The 22461-nt window shown below is 41.5% G+C and overlaps 1 protein-coding gene across 2 annotated transcripts; it reads right to left on the bottom strand.

Annotated features, from left to right (window-relative positions):
- Positions 1-1312: 1312 nt before the first annotated feature.
- LOC145433083 (uncharacterized) lies at positions 1313-11137 on the bottom strand. Of its 2 annotated transcripts, XM_080310000.1 has the most exons (11): positions 10158-11137; positions 7840-7998; positions 7649-7777; positions 6568-6628; positions 6438-6506; positions 6349-6376; positions 4054-4368; positions 3811-3988; positions 3517-3739; positions 2437-2468; positions 1313-2372 (listed from the first exon to the last, which is right to left on the bottom strand). In XM_080310000.1, exons 1-11 carry the CDS (start codon positions 10832-10834, stop codon positions 1472-1474), a joined length of 2772 nt encoding a protein of 923 aa, XP_080166126.1. In that variant the 5' UTR covers positions 10835-11137; the 3' UTR covers positions 1313-1471. The 2 variants fall into 2 exon arrangements, with proteins under 2 accessions (XP_080166126.1, XP_080166127.1); XM_080310001.1 differs by lacking the exons at positions 7649-7777; positions 7840-7998 and having other exon boundaries at positions 10158-11132.
- Between the last annotated feature and the right edge of the window lie 11324 nt (positions 11138-22461).

Genomic DNA, 22461 nt, shown 5'->3' with positions numbered 1-22461 from the left:
TATGCAAACGTCAAGATGCTCGAAACTGATCCGATAAATACGCTGTCTCTTTCTTTGCGCTATTGCGGATAAATTGAAAAAAAAACAGCACTAGATCCTCGCATGTAAAATGGCCCAGATGTCACAGAGAAAGTCGCACAACGGTTGCAATAACAATCAAGGGGGTAGGGCAATTTCTTGGAAAGCCTTTTTAAACCGGCAACGAGCATGTTTCATGTCTACACATTTTTTGGACATAAATACAACGTCTCACCTAAAAGTCATGTTGCGAGTATGAGGACCTAACGAAATGCGAAAAAAGTGGGCATTGGAGCGTCCTCGGAGGACCATTCCCTTTTGTTGAGAAAAGAGGCTGAAATCCCCTAAAAGATTACATTTCGTAGGGCCTATTTCAACGCATATCAGCGAGAAGCTGCTTTAAAGGGTACGACACAGGGTTGTAATGACTCGAGTCGCGATTCTTTGGTGACTGTTCTTGACTCGAGTCCTTTTCAGAAATGCGTGAAATGACTTGACTCCAGTCAATTGTGCATGACTCGAACCAAGTCATATGGCTCGAGACTAGGACGGCCAAGACAGACTTTTCATTGTAACTTCGAAGAAAAGTAAAGTTACGACATTATTGGTATTTCGTCTATGATAGGCTCATCCAACGTCCTCTTTTAAGAGGATTTGTCCTCTTTTTTGACTTTTTTGAAAGCGTCCTCGGAGAACGCCCATTTGTCCTCTTTTTTGAGATTTTGTCCTCTTTTTTGAAAATTTAGGTCAGATTTAGAGCAAATTGCGAGTGATATGCCGCAAATTAGCACAGAAGTGACGCTCCGGCGGGTATTTCGGAGTGAAAAACGGTGATTTTAGCTCTGAGCGAAAAGATGACCTTTTTTTAAAAAAAGTGTCCTCTTTTTAGATTTCCAAAATATGGTAAGCCTAGTCTATCAGTCCTGATACTTGGAACAAAGGCCCAGTAACAGTCAAAACTGTGGAAAATTACTATGTTATGAATGCAAGCCATTCCATATCACGTGAGCAGAGTTGAGAAAAGTGGGTTAAACCGGATTGAACTGAAACTGAAAAGTGAACATAATGACTTGGGTTCGAGTCAAAACACCAGTACAGAACCGATAGTATCGGTTTTGTGTCTCACGTAGGAATTGGATAGCGCATTTTCCCGCTGAATTTGTCTCCAACTGCTTGACATTCCCGTCATCCAAGCGGCGACGGGTAATGATATATGACTAACCTGTAGTATCGTTAGCGGATAAAAGAGTGATCTGTTTACCTGCTCGAAGCGGAGGCCACAACTTACTAGAACTTGATTAAATACAGATGAATGCTTTTTTGATACACGCCAACAATTTGCCTTAATAAATATAGTGTCGGACAACCAAAATTGAAGAAATAGCAAGTAATTTTTACAACTTTGCTCACAACAAAATTGAACGGTTATACGGAAGCACAGCCTATATATCTTTCAGACGTGAGTATTTTCCTGCGACTCCTCAATCGGTGCCGGATCCGGAGAAGGCAGAAATACGTCTGATAAACTGGAAGAACGGTTCCGAGCTAGCTTGCGGTATGTTTGCGGAGATCTAGTGCTGCTTGAGCTCAGGCATTTGTCGCGGGTAAATTGAAAAGCTGACACGTTCGAGAATGTTCTCTCTGCCGCCGTGTGATCCGCGTAATACTTGCTGGATAGATGACGATTCCTGTGCATGCCGCTCGGTGTGTACACGCTGGAGCTAGTTGAGACGGTGCCTTTAATCGAAGTTTGCATGGTGTTATGACGGAGTCCATGACTCATAACAGTGCTGATATGGCTGCTATGCCTCGTTCTTCTGTTGTCTAGAGTCGTTCTTGTTGTGGCTCTGGCGCTTGCGTTCTGGCGCCTGTACCGATTTGATTTCACCGGCTCCATGTCACAGTATTTCGGACAACAACCGCCGCATATGAGAGTGATCACGTCGCATAGAAAATCGAAACTTGACCTTCGAAATTCCTTGTGGCAAGCGTTGTATACTATCACGTTCACGAAGCTTCCGCATGCTAGTATATAATATCCCGAAAACAGAATATTCGACACATACTGTTCCATGCATAAAGCATTGTCGTCGGTGGTTACGAGTATAGTTAGCATCGCAATCAACATAGGCATCACAGTCGCTGTAAGTAGAGTCAAAACGACAGTGACGGTGCGCATGATATCTCTTTCCAGGCGTCCTATTGTTTTTGTCAAGTTGGACGCTTTCTTACGAGCGGCGTCCATGGATCGAAGCATCCCTCGACTGTAAAAAGCAGTCAGCATCGTCAAGGTCCATGTTGTAACGAAGGGTATTCCCCACACGAAAATTGCGTAGCAGATGACATGAATGTATCTGAAAATAGATTAAAATTTGAAATTTGATGACTCTTTGCTGTTTAGAAAAATCAGGCTCCTACCTTGCAGAGAAAGCTTGCTCGTCGGTCATATACTGTAGAGATGAACAAAATATTGGTAAGTATATATATAATATATGTTATAAATTATTCGCTGCCGCATCGAGAGGTCTCTTTGCGAACTCGATCGTAACAATGGTAACATGCATCTTTTCATTCAAGTATCGCTATCTATAAGTCATGACGGATGGCAAATGAAGAGTTATACCACCTGGAGCAGTGGTTCTCAAAGTGGGGGGGTGAAAGCATCTGAGGAGGCGCGAAGCCGCCTGATAGAAATGATGTTTTTTGAACTTGGAATGCGCTTAATTTGAGCTGAAAGTTTTTCCAAAGGCAATAGTCCTGATTATATTATGATTTTATCTGTCATAATTGAGTCGTACATCCAGATCATAATTATTGCTCCGTGTATAGTCCGAATTTCATATTCGAGAAGTCTCTCAACAGTCATAACCTACGATGCCAGCGGTTCTCAAACGTTTTTAGGCACGCTCCCCGTTATGATAGTGAAAAATTTCGCGCGCCCCTTCTCGCCATGTCACAAAATGAAACCAGAATGCTCGCAATCCCAACGGATAGTTTGATAGCATGGAAGGTTATGACAAGATGAGATAATTCTCAATTTTGAAATTCGGACTATACACGCCGAGCGATAACTTTGAATTGAAGGTCAAAAAATTCATTTGACCGCAGCTTCGCACCCCCTTCACATGCTTCCACGTCCCCAAGGGGTGAATGCCTCCCAGTTTGAGAACCACTGTTCTATGCTCTCAAACTATGCGTTGGGATTGCAAGCAATTTGGTTGCTATTTTTAATATTTCTTTTGATAAGGTGGGCGTGAAATTTTTCACTATCTTCAAGAGGGACTTATCCAAATAAGTTTGAGAACCACTGCACTGGAGTAAAGGTCTCACATCATAGCTGGCTATATTACTATATATAACTATAACTCTAGAAACGTAGCAATAGTGTTGCAGAGTAAAGGTAGACTATATCGTACAAACAAGACACATCATGAAATCAATTGCTGTCCGATACGGTGGTACATAATGTGTGGGTAAATTCCCCATATATTTACATACCTGCGACAGAGGTGCCACTACTGGAAAATAAGAGAAAGTGGTATAGCTGAGTCCGTACGTAACGTACTGATGTGCTGCCAGTGGCAGAGACGACACAGCCACCGCGAACAACCAAACAAATATCACAAGGATCGTCGCTCTTCTGGGCGTCATCAAGTCTCCGACGCGGTATTTCATCGGCCACCGCACCGATAAAAAGCTGTCCAAACTCAGCAGAAGCACGCTGCAGACAGTGTTTAGCCTGATTATCCCGATCACCATAGATAGGATTTGCGTGACGAAACAGCGACTTACCTGTACACGGTAACGACTTGTGACACAACGGCGCATATGCCGAAAAACGACGCTTCCGAGTGATCCGGCTCCCTTCTGCGGATTTGATTGAGCTGCATGATGTCTCTGCCGTCGAAGTAGATGTCTTGTGTGAGGTTTGATCCAACGTTTGGCAACACGAACGCGCCATTAACAAGGTCTGCATAAATCATTACAGACTTGTATACAAATGAGGCGCCATGTTGTAAGTCTTACGGAACGGACCTGCCAATGCAAGCGAGATTTTGAAGTATCCGTGCGGTTTCCGGAGGTTCTTAGCTCGCAGTGTGACGATAATGATGAGAATATTGCTGGCGATTATGACAACTGATAGAATGATGGTGATCGACAACAGCACGCTGACCGATTTCGAGTCGCAAGTGACTCGCGTGTGGTATTTTCCGAAGAGTCGCGAGGACGGGAAGAAGGTTTCCTGTTCTGCAACGTCCGTGTGGTCCAGGGGATCGACTGACAGCGCACACGCAGGGAATACGCCGCATCTGCGTAACGCCGGAACAATATCTTGTCCATCGCCGAGGCCTAAATGTTTAAAAAGGTACATACAGTAGGGTTGTTCGACAAGAACTTTTTACAAATAATACTGGCTAATAAGTGATTCCTAAACTGTGTGCCGCCACAGATTCCAAGGTGTGCCGCGAATCTTTTTGTAATTTTGCAGAAAAGGTGCATAATTCTCTAAAATGAGGCGTGCATTCTAGCATATGAGACTTGAAAGCGCTCTAACTGCTTCATAGCTGATAAATAAGCACGTGCGACCATTATAATGGAAGCAAAATCGTGACATTGGCGAAGAGTTGGGCAATTGGCATGTCGTAATTGTGCTGCTATGTATCGAAGCAATAGACTTCTTAATCTGAGGTCGGAGAATGACTTTGATTTGACTCACAAATTACTCCGCTGTCTGGACTTCAACTTGCAATACAATATTACTTCTCAGGATATGTTGCGCACAACTTGAAATGGGTAGTTAGTCGATTTGGATGCAGTGAATCAAGCGATTGTTCCGCATAAGAACAGCTCATTTATTTACGAAAACGTTATTTCCACAAAATTAGACGAGTTATGGCTGTCTTCTTCTAAATCAGTGGTTCTCAAACTTCTCGAGACACGCCCCCCCCCCCCCCTTTATGATAGTGAAAACTTTTGCGCCCCCCTTATTATCATATCACAAAATGCAGCCAGAATGCTCGCAATCAAAACGGGCAGGTTGATGGCATGGAACGCTATGACTGTTGATGAGAGAGTTGTTAAATACGAAATTCAGATTATACACAGAGCAACAACAACGATATAAAGGTAAATCGCGCGGAGCGCGAAATATTTTTTCAGTTGACCTCAGCTTCGCGACCCCCTTTAGATGCTTTCACGCCCTCAGTTTGAGAACCACTGATCTAAATCCTTCACCACGAGTACAAAAGCAATCAGAATTTTATTGACATGTACATCGTGCATCTCCATGACTGTAGGCCATAGGGTTACCAAATTTTGGAATCGGGAAGGGACGAGACTTGTACCATATCATAGAAGTTGGTTGATCGAAATTTAAAACTGCCGATTTTGCAATATTTACTGGAAATTTTGTTGTGTTCACTACGAAAAGATCATCACTTTTGCTCGACTCTCGTTTTACCCACTTTTTAACTTTCATTTTGTGGTGTTTACTCAAATAAATTACCTATTAAACGTCATTTATGCCGATTTTCAGTTGAACCTGTCCACCATAATCCCAGCTGTAAAGGAGGGCGAATTGCCAAAAAGGAGCACGTCTAGGCGTCCGCGGAGGACATTTTCAATTTCCCGAAAAAAGAGGACAAATCCTCCTAAAGGATGAGGTATGGTAAGTGGTAACCCTACATAAACTTCTTTGTTTTGACTGAAATTTGGATTTGTTTTTAAAAAATTATTGTTTTGTATTTCAAATTTGAATGGCTACCCCATGAAATTGTCACGTTGTCAGCAATTTCTAAAGAAAATTAGAATAAAATTTCGCATTTGCAAAAAATAGTATCGAATCATTTAGCTTTGCTGCTCCAACAACTTCAATGGGTTGGATTTGAGCCAAATTTGGTATGCATCGTTTTCGTCGACAACGCGACAATTTCATGGGTCAAGCACTATAATTTAAAATTTTTCCAGTTTGATGAATGAATCCAAAAGTTTCTACTCTTAAGCTTGGCTGAATCGAGCATTAATTCTACTGATCCGAGTCTAGTAATTAGAGATGATTTATTCGAGTATGAAATTAAACGGTCCTTGCCATGAATTAATTTATCAACGAAAATCATAGTTTCGATGCTGTTTTCCACCGGGTAAGGCCGTAAACCCCATTGGGCACATCGCAGCACATATACGAGGCGTGTAGTTCACTAATTAGATTTAAATTAGATTATCGGCATTTCGCTCTAGTATGAGACAAGTAGACTAGTGAACACTAAACACACGTACGCACAGTCGCGGCCACCTATTACCATATACGCCACTACTTTTGTAACAATTTACCGTTTGTAGTCCACTTGCTGTCGCCAGCCTGGAATTAAAATCATCGTGTAATGGGGGAAATGAGACTCTATCGACATCCGCGGTGATACCTGATCAGGTCGCTTTCCATGCACAAGTACACCTCTATTTTCATCGATGGGGGTTTCTTCTAGCGTGTTCTGGAATGAAAATCGTGGTACAATGGGGCAAATGCGGATCTATCAACATCTGTGCTGATACCTGATCGGGTCGATTGCTCTGACTCACTCCTCTTTTCACCTCGGCGGAGGTTTCTTGTTGTCTGTTACATAAATATTTCATCCCATTACACCAGTGGTTCTCAACCCTAGGGGTCCGCGAAGCATTTTCAAGGGGTCTGCGAAACCTCTAGATTTGTAAAATGATTGATAACCTTATTTGTATTTTTTTTAATTAAGGTAAGCATGAGACAGTGTCGCTTCATAATTGCTGAAACTTTCGGATCTGAGATGAAATACCCGACTGTAGTGTACAAACTCATTTTAATTGTCAAATTCCCTATAGCCTGCCGATGCAAACATACTGCTGTTTATAGGTGTTCTGATACGGTTTGCGGAAAAATGAAACGTTGGAGATAGCAAGGTCATACAGGGTAACTGCGAAATGTTTGCAAAACATTTTGGATTTGGAGTTCCCATTTTCAGCAAATATGTAAGCAGTCGTTTGGAATAGAACTTCATGATTTTTTTCCTAATCTGGCCCAATGAAGGAATTGAAACCTCGCCACGAAATCCACATTCTTCTGTAATATAACCACTAAATAACTTCAAGATGTGATGCTAGATAGAAATTACTAGGTGTTACTTGTACGTGATACGTTTATTATTAAAAGCTCACACCACAAGTTGTCGTCGGAAGCGTTACGCATTATTATTACATTCGCCACCACCTATCTTTGTACAAATGGATTTTCGGCCCTTGTTCATATCAAATCGAAGGAATCGATTTTTAAGACAATAAATACAGCTGCAAAATTCGATTCGAAATAATAAAAGTCTACCCAATTTCTAAATTTATTGTGATGTTGTTTTCGAGAAAAGTCATTTTGGGGCTGTTCATCACTATAGCCTACAATTAATATTTGCACAAGACAGATGACGATTGCACGATAATTGAGCTAATTTTTAACAGAAACTGGAGAGGGTCCGCGGGGTCCGTGACGGTCCAAAAAGGGTCCGCGAAGACAAAAAGGTTGAGAACCACTGCATCGCATTGTGCACAATGAAATGAACATATTTGTTCCAAAACTCAACTTTAACGTTTTGCACTTCCTATAACTTACCTGTCGGTTGGAGGCGGGGTGCTCGGATTATCCCTGGATAATCCGATTTTCGATACGCCCCGACCAGACAGAAAAAGGAGGCGTCTCTCAAAGTCTACGTTTGTTCCATCGGACTCTTCACCACTCGTACTAATGAAACTTGAATTGCTGTTCTCATGTTTTGGTTGAATGTTTTGCACTTCCTAACTTACCTCTTGGCTGGAGGTGGGGTGGAGGATAGTACTTTACGAGGATCATCCCTGGATGATCCGAAGGGTGATGCGAGGCGTGATCCGAAATAAAAATTGCCCAGACCAGACAGAAAAAAGAGACGTCTATCCCCGTCTATGTTAGTTTCATCGGGCTTTTCACTAGTAATAATGCACCTTGAACTGCCGTACTTATGTTCTGCTTCGGCGAATGAATTGACAGGAAGGTGTAACGAATATATCGAAGACAGGCGAATTGGGTTCTGAAATTCCAATCATGCTCTCACCCAGTGTTTTTCAACCGTTTTGAGAACCATTCTCATTTTTGATTTTGCAAAAATGTCATCCGCACAAATCCTTCGAAACTATTACACAAAAAAACGAAGTGAGTTAACAATTTTTAGTCAGAGTCTAACAATTATCAAGGAATCGTTTGATAGTGAATATTTCGGGTCATTTCAGACCAGTAGGCACAACTTCTTGATCTCGCTGCATTTAAGGTCATCAAGTATATCTCATAAAGAAGAAAATATTTTTACTCGTTTTGATGTAAAATTTAGTCACTAGACGTAAAATGGGCCGAGCTACAAGTCGGCAGCAACGTCCGCCATCGTGACGCGTGGGAGTAATAACAACTGAAGAATGACTGCGAGAGAGATTGAAAGGCGTCCACGAGAATACAAAAAGCGAAGACCCTCGAACATTGTGAAAATCGTGTCGTGGAGCACGAGGCCTAAAAAGACGATAAGCTCCACTGTGTTGAGACCAATTAGAATAATAATAATTATTCGATCAGGCTGGTGCGACCCAAATTATTGTAAAAGCTACGATTGACGATGCGCCGTATGTCCAACAAGTTTTACAGTTTAACATCCTATTAAGTGTGTTCGGATTATTCCACGTAAGAAAGAGTAAAAAATATGCACACTTCATCCGCACGACGTTTGTCATCCGCACCGCATTTTTTTCATCCGCACAAGTGCGTACCACCAACTAGGTTGAAAAGCAGTGCTCTTATCCAATCCAGCGAAATGTGACTGCAAGAATTACATGCAACTAATTCCGTGCTTTATCTACAAAACCGCGACCCAGTTCTGCAAAATTCGATAATCCAGTCACTGAATTCAATATTTCAAATACAGAGCCAAAATAATCGGGACTGCAATGCTATGTTTCTTTCGATTACAAAATGGTGACGCCACAATCTATGTTTCCGCATCATTAACGATTAAAATAACAAGGCAGGCTAATCATTAGGGATGGTGTGAACCTCTGAAAGGTTCAGGTTCGTGTGAACGTGAACCTTTTTGAAAGGTTCTGTGTGAACACGAACGTGAACCTCATGACGTCACGTGACGTCATATTGGTAATTTCAACCCCATATTTCAATTAGGTGATTGCCTATATTAATCTACTGTACACGATACCGAGCGACGACTCGGGGCCACATAATAGCTCAGTACTTAAGTACATATTGACGTTTGAAACGTCGCCAAATGTATCAACTGGGGCAATCAAATGATACAATAATCCCATAAAATCAGTATCTTGCGTCGCTTTGCCAACAATTTCGACCTGATCGGACAATGTGTTCGGCGTCTGAGTATTGCCACATGGATATTGAGCGGAGTGTAAAATGGGTTTTTATACTTGCTACCGATTAACAAGTCATACAGCAGTATAGCCAACACCCCAGTCGCACGGATTTGGTTTTTATGATACGGTATGCATATGTAGTCAAGATCGACCCCGTACGCCTGCTAGATTTTTACATCAGAAGACGATATCATTCTCATTGATTGGTTGAATAAGGATCATTTGCTGACAAAATACAGTGTATTTCGCTCTTGATGTCATGTGATTGCGGGTCAAGCTCACAGCACAGAGACACTAAATATGCACAAACGGAATGCTGGATATTTCAAGCAAACTTTTGTAACAATACAAGTAAATTTTTGAGATTGTCAGGGGCATGCTCGTTTAGTGTTGAATGTTTATCCTGCCAGCTCCATGCATAGAGTGGCCCGCAGTTGAAAGTCAATAAATTTGAACCAAAGATCTTATAATGAAGTGAAAATTGCAATATATGAAAAAGGTTCACAGTGCAGAACCTACCAAGGTTCTGTTGTGAACGCGAACCTCAAATTTTCCGAGGTTCACACACAGAACGCGAACGTGAACCTCACGTTCACACCATCCCTACTAATCATCATAAAGACGTCGTCACGCCACCACACGCCACACGAGCAAAAATAATGCAAAAATAGAGTTTCATGCTGACGAATGCATGCCGTCACCAGGCATAGCGTGTATTTACTCACCTGAAATGCGTAACAGTGATATTATCGTTCGGTTCTGTGATATTGAGATCGGAGGGTGTTACAACTGCCCCATTCGCTACGTAGCTTGTCGTGTCCTGAGAGTCATTTTTTGTTGCATTTGCTTCGTTTTGTAACATGGGAGGTATTGTAGATGGTGATTCTTCATTCCCACTATGTGTGTAATCGCGCTTTCCGGAACCACGCGCTCCCAGACTTGTTAGAAATGGTTTTATATCTTCAAAAAACTTCTGGTTCAAGCTAATAAATTGGGGCGCGCCTGCGGCGTTTAAACCGTATTGTGAGGTATTAGTTGCGCTTCGTAAATCAGGAAGAGTGCTTCGAAATACTGTAGACTTTGTGGAGCTTCCTGGTAATCGGAGGTCTGCATTGATAACTGGCGTATTTGCCATATCCAGTTTGTCGCCACGATACGCAGGATCCATCGCACTTGGGGTGACTGTCTTGCTTGCCAGTGTATTGTCATCGGCCCGGAAATTTTTCACAGTGACTGGAGGTACCGTATCGTGTGCGGGTTGACGAAAATCACGCTTTACCCTGCTGACGTATTCGGGCGCGTTGACGTGGAGCTTTGACTCCTGTCCTAACACGGCATGTCCGCTATTCTCGAGATGGAACACAGTCATGATCGCAACACTTTGGATAAGGTTTAGGAGCATATTGAAAGTAGCTTTTCGTATGCCGGAACGTTGTTCTCAATAGTGATTGGTCAAACTGTTCATAGCTCGAGAAATTGAAGTCTATTTCAACTTCTATCTCAACTAAAACGCTCCCCTGTCAACAAAAGACAGTACTGGTACGGTTTGCAGAAACAATCATATACATTGTAGCACCGATGTACATTTACAGCACGTTTGTTCACGAACTCCTCGGTAAGATAACTTTTAATCACCCACTTTCTGATACAACTGTACTTCTCCAAACCAATGACACTTTGCCAGTACTGTATCCTATACAAATTAACTGTAACTTCATGACTTTGGTATATGCACCACATAATCTCTGTCTGGTGGCCAAGTACCCGACAACGTCACCGCAATGCCCCGAGGTGATATTTTAAATAGGATACACGGATATACGAGAATATCCCATCTTTGACTTCTGTTAATACACAATTAATACAAGTCAGTACATGGGCGTAACAGAAGTCAAAGTCAAGCAGAGCTCATCTACCTGTCTTGTTTACGAAATAAGCCTAATCTTCCACTAACGTGCATATTTACCATATCTACCTGACCGTCATTGCCGGTAAATAGTGTAAGTAGAGTTTCACAGTATTGTTGGTCGTCGCAATCGGTGTGTAATCCCATGTTGGCGCGAAAAGCCTTGTTCTTTTTAGGAACGAATTACTGTCATATTAGCCTCACGCACGCTTGTACCAGTAGCATCAGTATCTCTTGAAATTCCGCATTTAATCGATTCCAAGGCCAGTCAAGTTCTAGTGCAGTTTGCAGAACGTTACAATTCGCACGTAAGCTAATTATAATACAATTACCGTATCCCCTTGTAGGTTGATTTATAATTGAAGATTCCTGTTACGTGCTTAATTGCTTATGCCTTCGGGTTAGGATTTATTCGTGGTATGGAAATTTCTCAACGACTCGCAATTGCTTCTTTAGTCAAATTGATCGGCTCTTATGGCGTTACTGAAAATCCTAGTCCATGCGCGATAGACCCATGTTGTATACATTTCAACATCTTACTATCTCTCTCTATTGCATCTCATCGTCTCTTGCGTATCGCCTTGTATATTGTTAATTGCCTCGTGCGGAGAAAAATACGTACGCCGATGATTGATTGATTGAATTTCCGGATATCAGCTCACACATACTGCGAAATCTCTATAACAGACACCAGCTTAGCTCTTTCTGTGGATCATCAAGATTCAATAAAAAGGGAGACATTGTAGATTGCATTGACAAATTTGCATCTTGAGAAATTTGCAGCTTGCCTAACTTATTTATTGCACATACTCTTCAAGAATGATCAATTATTCATCAACTTCTTTATCGACCCAACTGTCAGATATAACATCATTTTAAATTCAAATCTATAATGCCCCCAAGTTCAGTGTCTCAAAACTATATGATCGTCGAAAGCGAACCATGTTGGCACTGGAAGGGGCCGAATATTTGATGAGCTCAAGGGAACTGCAACGTGTTTGTTTTACGTGGGGCAGTAACAGCCTCCTTCCACAAAAATACGAGTGGTCAACTTTGGGGAGGGACATCATTTTTCAGACACCGTGATTCTACATGTATTTCATCACCACTTTTATAAACCTCCATCACAGGCACGCATAGAGGATCAAGTCCCGCACTGTGCTTGGTTTGTTTGTTGTTTTTTTCACACAATTGCGCCCGCACAGTAATTTCATAAGTTCGCGTCTTTTGAGGTCTTGCCGCTTTCTTGCGTACTTTTCCAGGTCTCTGCTGCCGACTTTCTTGAGTTCGGCTCTCTCTTCCTCTGGGCTTTAGAAGGCGCTGTATTTGCAACGGCATCGGATCCGCGATGAGGAGCCCAGATAAACCTCCGACTCGTAGAAACATGGCAGAGCCTAGACTCGAACCAGCAGCCATTGGTGTCGTGTCGCCCCCCCCCCCCCCCCCGCACTGTGCTATTCACCTACACAAGGATAATATGCTTATTTCAATCGGTTTACTACGCGCCAACAACATCAATATTGACGTTATGAAAATAAATTGGCATATATTTTCAAGTTAATCAATGGATTTGGTCAATAATATTGTTACTTGCATATATTGCATTCATATAAGTCAGGGCTCTGCAGGGGTCTGCAACCTCTGGCACGTGACCCAAAAGTGACATGCGAGTTCACTTTTTATGGCACGCCAAATGACTTGACGCACACGACACACGACCTCTTTTTGTATATCACTAGTGGAAATTTCAAAGCTCGCTGAACCCTGCATCATTGAAATTTGCGATTGATTTCACACATACAGGCACTGAACAACAATGTGCGTCCTTATGCTAATATTCATAGCAGGACCGCAACACCCGCACCCCAAACCCTTTAACGGGGAATGGGGTAGGGATGATGTGAATCTCTGATAGGTTCAGGTTCGTGTGAACTCGAACCTTTTGAAAGGTTCTGCGTGAACGCGAACGTGAACGTTATGACGTCATATTGCTACTTCCAACCGTACATTTCAATGAAGTGATAGCCTGTACTGTCTAGGGCAGTGGTTCCCAACCTTTTTCGACTCATCGCCCCCTTTCGAAGCTCCACGCCGATCATCGCCCCCCAAATATTGGAAACCGAGAAATGGGCATACAAACTGGGATCACCGGCGAGTTGACTAATAAAAAAGGTCAACTTTTCGGCGCGACCTCGAAATTACACTTTTACAGCTACATTTTCGTGAGTGGACTAAAAAATGCTCATTTATCCGACTCCACTCATATCAGGACTGTAACAGCACTTCGTCAGCCCCCCCCCCCCCCGCCCCCTTCATAAAGACGTTGGTGTAGGGCCCATATGGGGTGATAAACCCAACCCCAGACCTATTCAGCCAGTGGGCTTTACGTCGCTACATATCAGCTATACCCTATTCCATGTACTGTTTGGTGAGTAGCCTAACCGTATTTCGCCTAAACGCTCGAAGCGCGACAAATTTCTATAATTCATGTTTGAATCGGTCAATGTGGTCGGGAATTGCATACATATTGCTATCAATTTTTCATCCTCTCTCAGCTCGCGTAATCAGATTTACCGGTACAGCTGAGTGTGGTGTGTTGGAAAAGGTAGGACCGGTAAATAATATTTAATCATCTTCGGGCGGACCCGTTGTTATATAGTGACTTCGTTGCATGATGCTATTTCGTGACCTTCTATATCTGCTATGTCAAAAGATATGGAAATCGCCAAAACGTACCAATTTAAAAGACGCACATGGTTTCAAATTGATATTACTTTGCTGGCAAATAATTCTTCTCAGCGGAGATGGCATTTGTCCTGTATGGTTCAGATCGCCAGGACAGGAACATTCGACGCCAGCCATTGAGGCGCCTATGGACAATTAAACATATATGTGTATACTGTATATATATCGGAGTTTTCGGTCAGCACAAGAGCGTTCTTTTTCGGCCAAGGTCTTCTCGCTGCTTATATCGTCCTGGCACACTTCTTGGAGTCGCATGTTACATGGCCTATAACTTCATATGTCTCGGTGCGTCGTGGCGCAGTAATGGCCGTCGCCGAAGTTTCCACATCCATAAATCAAGCGTATTTTTGTTGGGGGATAGGTACCCCAAAATCATGACTTATGACAATATGAAATCGCGCGCAGCGCGAAAAATTTTCGAGAATGTTGCTTGAATTTCTAAGAAATTACTCTATAATTTATGTAATTCAAGAAATAATTTTAGGCATCATTCGATTTCGGCCCCCCAATTGTGGGTTAGGGGTGCAGCAGTTTCGGTCCTGACTCCAATATAGCCGTTTTAACGTGCCATCGCCCCCTATTGCCCCCTTCGTTGTTTTCACCCCCTATCGCCCCCATCGTCCGTTTTCGCCCCCCATCGCCCCCTTCGGCATTTTCGCCCCCTTAAACCGCTAAATCGCCCACGTTGGGAACCATTGGTCTAGGGCAAGGGTGGGCAATTATTTTCTTCTGCGGGCCAAATGAGAAGTAGAAAATACGTTGGCGGGCCGAGTAAAATTTTTTAGGTGTATTCTCCAGCGCATTTTAATTTTATTTCTAAATTACATTGCTACTAAATCTGCTCAGTAAATGTGTTGATGTTAGGTAATGAGAATATGGCGGTTAATCAAAAAAATATATTTGTCGTCATGGTTCGAAACAATGTTAAACATGATACATTTTAACCCTCTTTAAACCCCTATCAACGTCCTTCTATTAAGACATTAGAACAGTGGTTCTCAAAACTTTTTTTGGCCACGCCCCACTTTATGATAGTGAAAAATTTCGCGCCCAACCCCCTCCCTGTCATGCTATCACAACATAGTAAAAAGAGCTACCAGAATGCTAGCAATCCCAACGGATGGTCTGATGGCATGGAAAGTTATGGTTGTTGATAAGAGAATTCTGTAATATCAAAGTAGGACAATACAGAGCAATAACTAAACCATTAGCTAGGGTAAATCGCGCGGAGCGCGGACAAAATGTTCATTCAACTTCGACTTCGCGCCTACCTTCAGATGCTTTCACGCCCCCCCAGTTTGAGAACCACTGCACTGAAATGTATATAGGATAGTACAAAACTTGTCTTGGTCGCTTTATTCCGAGCAGTGTGCAGCTCAAATAGCCATGATGTTGAGCGAAGTTGCAGTTTTTCTGAAATTCGCCCTCCATTGACCTAGTGTTCCGTGTTTTTGTCATAATTAAATCCTTAATCTCGGCGACATGCTCGACAAAAACTAATAGGACGGGTTTACCCCTAACCCCAGTATACAAATATTTAGTGCTCTAAACCATCTTTGAATTTCAGCTTTCGGCTTTCTCTTTTTGACATGCCCTTTCATCCTTTATGGGTGATAGATATGATGAATCATAGTAATCGCAAGCACTGATTGACTTGTTTTACGAATTAGGGATTTGGAAACGCCTCACGGAACAATTTGAAACACGTACCGTATAATGCGTGATGTGACAATGGCAACAAAGAAGGTGTGACCTAAACTATGTGGAAAGAGTGATTTCTTGTGAATTTAATTGTTACTCATACTTTGCCATATTGCCTGTATTTTGAATCTGGATTACGCATATGCGAGGTACGTAGGCAGCGTAATCGTGTCATATTAATGAACAGGCCTCAAAGTAAACGAAGTTCCTGTTTAGTTGACTTGATACAGCCTATGATTTTAGTCCACGCATCAACATTCAAAAAGCAGGTTTAATGTCATGAATTCCAAGCAACCTTTCGCGGGCCGCACAGAATGGCTTCGCGGGCCGCACTTTGCCCAGGTCTCTAGGGATATTCAAAAACGACTTTTTTTCAAATCGTACTGGCTACTTGATAAAATAGTTAGGTTACCTAATTTAAGCCTACACACCAAATTTGGCTCAATTCCAGCCAGTAGCCGCATTGCTACAGGAGAAGAAAGTTTCGATTTGTTATCTAAAAATGAATAACAAAAAATTTGAAAATTTTCTGTTCACCCCATGAAAGTGTTGGGTTGTCTATAGAAACGATGTTCACCAAATTTGATTCAATTCCAACCAGTGGAAGCGGAGTTATTGCCGTCGAAAAATTCGGATCATGAATTAAATAGTATTTACGGTGACCAATTCTTTGATTATTTATTATAGAAATACTATTTACCCGTAAATACTATTTTATTCAAATCTAAATTTTTCGACGGCAATAATTCCGCTTCCACCAGTTGGAATTGAACCAAATTTGGTGAACATCGTTTCTATAGACAACCGAACACTTTCATGGGGGGGGGGGGGGAGAGAGAAGATTTTCAAATTTTTTGTTATTCAATTTTAGATAATAAATCGAAACTTTCTTCTCCTGTAACAATGCGGCTACTGGCTGGAATTGAGCCAAATTTGGTGTGTAGGCTTAAATTAGGTAACCTAACAATTTTATTAAGTGACCAGTACGATTTGAGAAAAAAGTCATTTTTGAATACCCCTTCGTACACGATACCTCGCGATGACTCAGGCCACATAATGACACAATGCCGAAGTACATATTGACGTTCTAAACGTCGCGAAATGTTTCCGCTTGGTAAATCAAATGATATAAAAATCCCATAAAATCAATATCTTCCTTCGCTCTGCCAATAGTTCGACGAGGACTTGCAAGGGAATATAAGCTTACGCCCTAACGGTCTAGGCCAGACCGGAAAATGTATTGCTACGTTGATATTGAGCAGAGTGTAAAACGGATTTCTATACTTACTACTGATATTACCCTATTAACAACTTATACAGCAGTAGCCAACACCCCAATTGCACTGATTAGGTTTTTATGATACAATAAAGATATGAAGTCAAAATAGACCCCGTACGCCTGCTAGATTTTTTACATCCGACAACGACATCAATTTCATTGATTGTTTGAATATTAAGCATCATTCGTTGACTGCATGTAGTGTATTTCGCTCTGGATGTTGTGTGATTGCGGGTCAAGCTCACAGCAGAGAGTCACTAAATATTCACAAACGGAAAGCTAGATATTTCAAGCAAGCTTTTGAGATTGTCAAGGTGCATGCTCTTCTCGTTTATTGTTGATTTTCTTATGCTGCCAGCGCCATGCATAGAGTGGCCCGCAGTTGAAATACAATCTATTCCAACCAAAGATGCTGTAATGAAGTGAAATTTGTAATATATGAAAAAGATTCGCAGTGCAGAACCTACCAAGGTTCGTTTGTGAACGCGAACCTCTAAATTTCCGAGGTTCACACTCAGAACGCGAACGTGAACCCCACGTTGACACTATCCCTAGAATGGGGTGGCAAGCTCGAAGGTGGCCCAAAATTATTACGTAAATATACATAAAGTAGAGTATTTTGGCGCCGATATTCGTTATATTGAAAATTTTCTTCGCACTTCTCCCGATTCATTGTCACCGATGTTGTTTTTTAGTTTTAATTTGGGTGCCCTCCGTAATCCACAAATAAATTTATCAAAATGTTTGGATAATGCAAAGAAAAGCGTCCCAACGTGTCGGTAATTATGAGCGAACGGCATGAAGGCTTCCAAGACACGCACTCAACTCATATATACGGATTATGATGACACGCCAGCCTCAGCCGTTGGTTGCACGCAATTAGGCGCGCAGGGACCGTTGGGTTTCGAAACCCAAACCTAGTCCACCATAAGTGCCAATTTTCTCTCTAAGATTTATAAGCTCATTTGCAACCACTACCTTAAGTCATGTTCAGTTTTATTCATCAAATTCTCGCGGGGTAGCTCGGGTTTGGTCCATTTATTACTGTGTTTAACTGGATATACTGTATTCATATTAAGATTTTCGGATGACACTCATCCGGGGTAACCGTCATCAACTAGTACAGAATTGGAAAGCACCATGTATGAATATAAACAGAATTATCGCCAAATATGACGTCACGTCACGGGCAAGGAAATCAGACCGGAAATTTATCGCATACTGACCGACTCACGCTGGAATATGAGTTATGACAAAGGTATCATCGACATGTCGGCGGCTCATCAATGGTCTGAGAGACTCACGCTGGAAGAGCAACTTGTCGTCAATCCACGGAATTATGGGGCGATCCCATTGCAACGCCTTGGTTAACGTTAAAGCTAAGTTAACAGAACAGTTTCCGGCCAGTAAAAACTCGTCGAAATGGTCACGCGACAACGACCGTGGCGGTAACTTACCGCCGTAAAGAGCATTGGCGCAAATATCTATAGTCTCTTGCAACAAAACGTTCCTAGAGAGACTAGAAATTTCAAATGAGCGTAGGAATAGGCTACTTCTGAATTTGACAAATCGAGGTTTCGTATCTCAATGGCGAAAGCGAAGGAATCGCGTACACATTGTTTGCCGTAAAATTCACAGACAGGTTGAAAGGAAACGTCAAAATCCATTTAGCTAGCTGAGCTTGAGCAGACGTGATCATGGAAAATATTGGTCTCACTATGGAGCGTCATCCTTGTGACTTTTGGAAAGTCATCCTGAACAGAGCTGACTACATTTCGAAAATGGAATCAATATTGCATGACGAAACAATTTATTACGCTCGGATCGGTTTGTTAATTTGATAACGCAGCCAAGATTGGAGCACGGATGCCACGCCGTTTATTAACGAGGAAGAAAAACGATTTCTTACATACATCTCCACCAGGCCCAGAGGATCGCAAAAGGCATACATCTATGGCCACTAAAAAATACAACTACCCAGTGAGGACAATACTTCCCTGATTAGATCTTGGTCTTCGGTCACAAAAGGCCTTGGAACCGGTTCAGTGTGTGCGCAATGTGTGCGCAGTTCCTACACTTTCTCTAGTGAGATACAAAACTTAGATTTGTCAAATTCAGAGGTATCCCTAAGTTCATTTGATATTTCTACTCTCGCATGCTGCACGTGCACCACACCCCTAGAATGCCGCATTCCAACCAGACTTGGACAACTAGAAAATTTTTAGCTTTTCTAAATTAGATTAGAATTAGAATTAGAGCTACATAGTATTTTCCAAATTAGATTAGAATTAGAATTAGAGCTACTAAATTTTTCCAAATTAGATTAGAACTAGAATTAGAGCTACTAAGTTTTTCCAAATTAGACTAGAATTAGAATTAGAGCTACACAGCTTTTTTCAAATTAGATTAGAATTAGAATTAGAATCTCCGAATTCGCAAAGAATTGAAAATTGAACGAAATTGTGAATTATAAATAAATATAGCGAAAATCAAGCTCAGTTCACATCAAACCACAGTACATTCTCATAAACATGAGAATGGTTGTCGTCTGTACATCAAGCTTGTCTCATTTTGCACTATACCAGGGGTCACCTGCACGCGGGCCACATGCGGCCAACGATCTGATTTGTGATTTTGGAAAACGAGATAAACAATTTGAAATGCTGAAATTGATTTCAAATATAAAATCATTGTAGTTGTTTCAAAATATTCCTTTTGCCTGTGCCAAACACCACTATTACTCACTAGCTGAAATGGTTTTGGCCATGGGAAACATCGTTGGAGAGTAAGCTGATAATAGCATATTGCCTTGACGTAACATGGCCCAGACAATGCCAAGACCGAGATGCTTAGAAAACGGCCTAGGGCTTTCCCACAAGATCAACCTTTAGGATGAGATAGTCTTTCAGCTAGTAACATGTCCGCATATCCCCAATATCGATTCGTTAGTCGCTGAAAAGCCTGGTCAAGTATCGTGCGCAGCTTATAGTTCAAAATAAAATTAAGTTTATGATCACGATATTTCATGTTTTATATGTACTTGATATAATATTACTTCTTTTGTCGTAACCAAGGATCGCCCATGTTAGTGAGCACAGCGTTGTACTATCGTAAAGCTTTAAAAACATGGTTGCTCAACTGTGTGTGGGTCATTATGTCTCGATATTGCATTATTGCATGACTGCAAAAAAGCTAATATTGAAGTCATGCCTACGAGTTCTCAAGCAGCAGCTTTAAGATGAAGAAAACTATTTTCTCCTTTCCAGTAACTCAAAACATCGCAGTCCATGATCTCATGCGCTGCTTCGAAATCTCTTTCCACTTCATTCTCTAACATAATTTCTTTGGTTAGATCTAAAGCCACCATCCAGTTTTTACTTGATGTAGTTATGGGCACGAAAGTGAACAAGCCTGTGTAAACTATCTTTTTCATCGCTACTGTACTGTTTGTGACCGAAACTATAATGATGTTCGGAGACTACAAGCTACTATGCCAGCATGGCTATTGTTCGTCACGACAAATACTATGATGGTATGGTGTATGTAAGTAATGCGATGGCGCCTTGGCACTGGATTTCCCTGTGCGAGAGGGATATTCTTGTTAACTCGGTGCAAAATGCCGCGGACAAAGAGGCATTTCCAGGAAAATAATGAATTAGATTAGAACTAAAATTAGAGCATAGAAACATTTACCAAATTAGATTAGAATTAGAATTAGAGCTACTAAATTTTTCCAAATTAGATTAAAATTAGAATTAGAGCATGGAAACATTTCACAAACTAGATTAGAATTAGATTACTGGCATTTCGCTCTAATTTAGTGAAATTAGACAACTAGAATTATCTAGTTGTCCAAGTCTGATTCCAACGACCTCAAGTGACACTAGGAATATACCGCTATTTCATAAGCGCGAATGCAGACTAAATTCTATTGTGAATTTTGTTATAATTTTATTTAATAGTGATTTCTAGGGGGTACCCATATCAAAGCCAGGAAATCTGGAGAAGCGCGAAGAAACATTTCCAGTTGAATAAATCTCCACTTTTTGTTAATGTAAGAAAATTAGCGAGATGGTCTTCGAGAGGCTAGGGCTACGCATATGCATGTTGTAGTTTGTTATAATATCATAATGATATATGTAGATTATGTAGGTCGCGTATAATATAGCACGTGAGTTTTATGATATGCTGTGGTAGAAGTGAGTCTGAATCCTTTACTGGTTATCAACTTTTACTGTACTCAACCCCGTAGTAATCAAACATAATAGTTCCGCGTTAGTTCGTTACCTGACAGCTTCAGTCTTCGACGAAAGGAAACCTACAGTTGCCTCTTTCAGACGCAGATTACTTGAGTCTAATAAAATGAGTACGGGATAAAGCATATGACCAGGACCGTAAATGTCGTTAATCGTCCATAGGCGCCTAAATGGCTGGCGCTGAATATTCCTGGCTTGGCAATCTGAACCACAAAAAGCGAAGGCCATCCCGCAGAGAAAAATTATTTGTTATAGTAAACAAATACCAATTTGAAATCGTGTGCATCTTTTAGCTCAGTACGTTTGGGCGATTTCAACATCTTTTGACATAGCAGACAGGAGGTCACGAAATAACATCATGTAACGAAGTCATTATACCAACGGGGTTCCGCCCGCATAGGTTTGATTATTATTCACGCGCCTTACATTTTCCAAGACACATGACTCAGCGCTACCAGTAAATCTGATTACGTGAACAGAGAGAGGATAAAAAAAATTGATAGAAATATAGATGCAATTCCCGATCATATTGACCGATTCAATCATGTATTATATAATTATTACGCGCTTCGCGCGTTTAGGCGAAATGAACTGAATTACTAAACAGTAAGCTACAACAAATATCGCTGGTAAGTAGCTGTAAAAGCATACAGACTTACGGAGGTATGGGGGGGCTTAAGACCAATGTTTTTTTTTCTTCGGGGAGGGGGGGCAGACGAAGTGCTTATTCGGTCCTGAGCATGACAATGAGAGAGATGTAATTAAACATTCGATAAGAAACGGATGGACAATTGAACATTTGTCTCGCGAGGCAACCGGAACTCGAATCGAATCGTTAAACCCGCTCAGAAGCGAACCAACCGTAAGTGGCGCTGGCGGTGCACTGCACACTGCCCACAAGCGGCGACTACTTTGCTTGCTCGTTTTGTCAGGAGTCTCGAAATGGATTCGCACACGATGAATAAATAGGCCATACACTGAAATTCCGTTTCAATTTTACTGTAGAAATATTCGTGTACTGCATTTTGTCAGTCTGTTTTGTCACACAAGTCATCTTTTAAGCTGCATGATTGCATAAAATTGAGTGGTCGGACTTCCGTGGAACTTTCTCTTTCATCTGCTACCTGAACAAAATTATAGAC

This window comes from Botryllus schlosseri, chromosome 2, assembly GCF_051294905.1.
Source record: "Botryllus schlosseri isolate E-star chromosome 2, Bs_hap1, whole genome shotgun sequence".
In the NCBI taxonomy this organism is placed as follows: Eukaryota; Metazoa; Chordata; class Ascidiacea; order Stolidobranchia; family Styelidae; genus Botryllus; species Botryllus schlosseri.
This window is presented reverse-complemented; position numbering and strand designations above follow the sequence as displayed.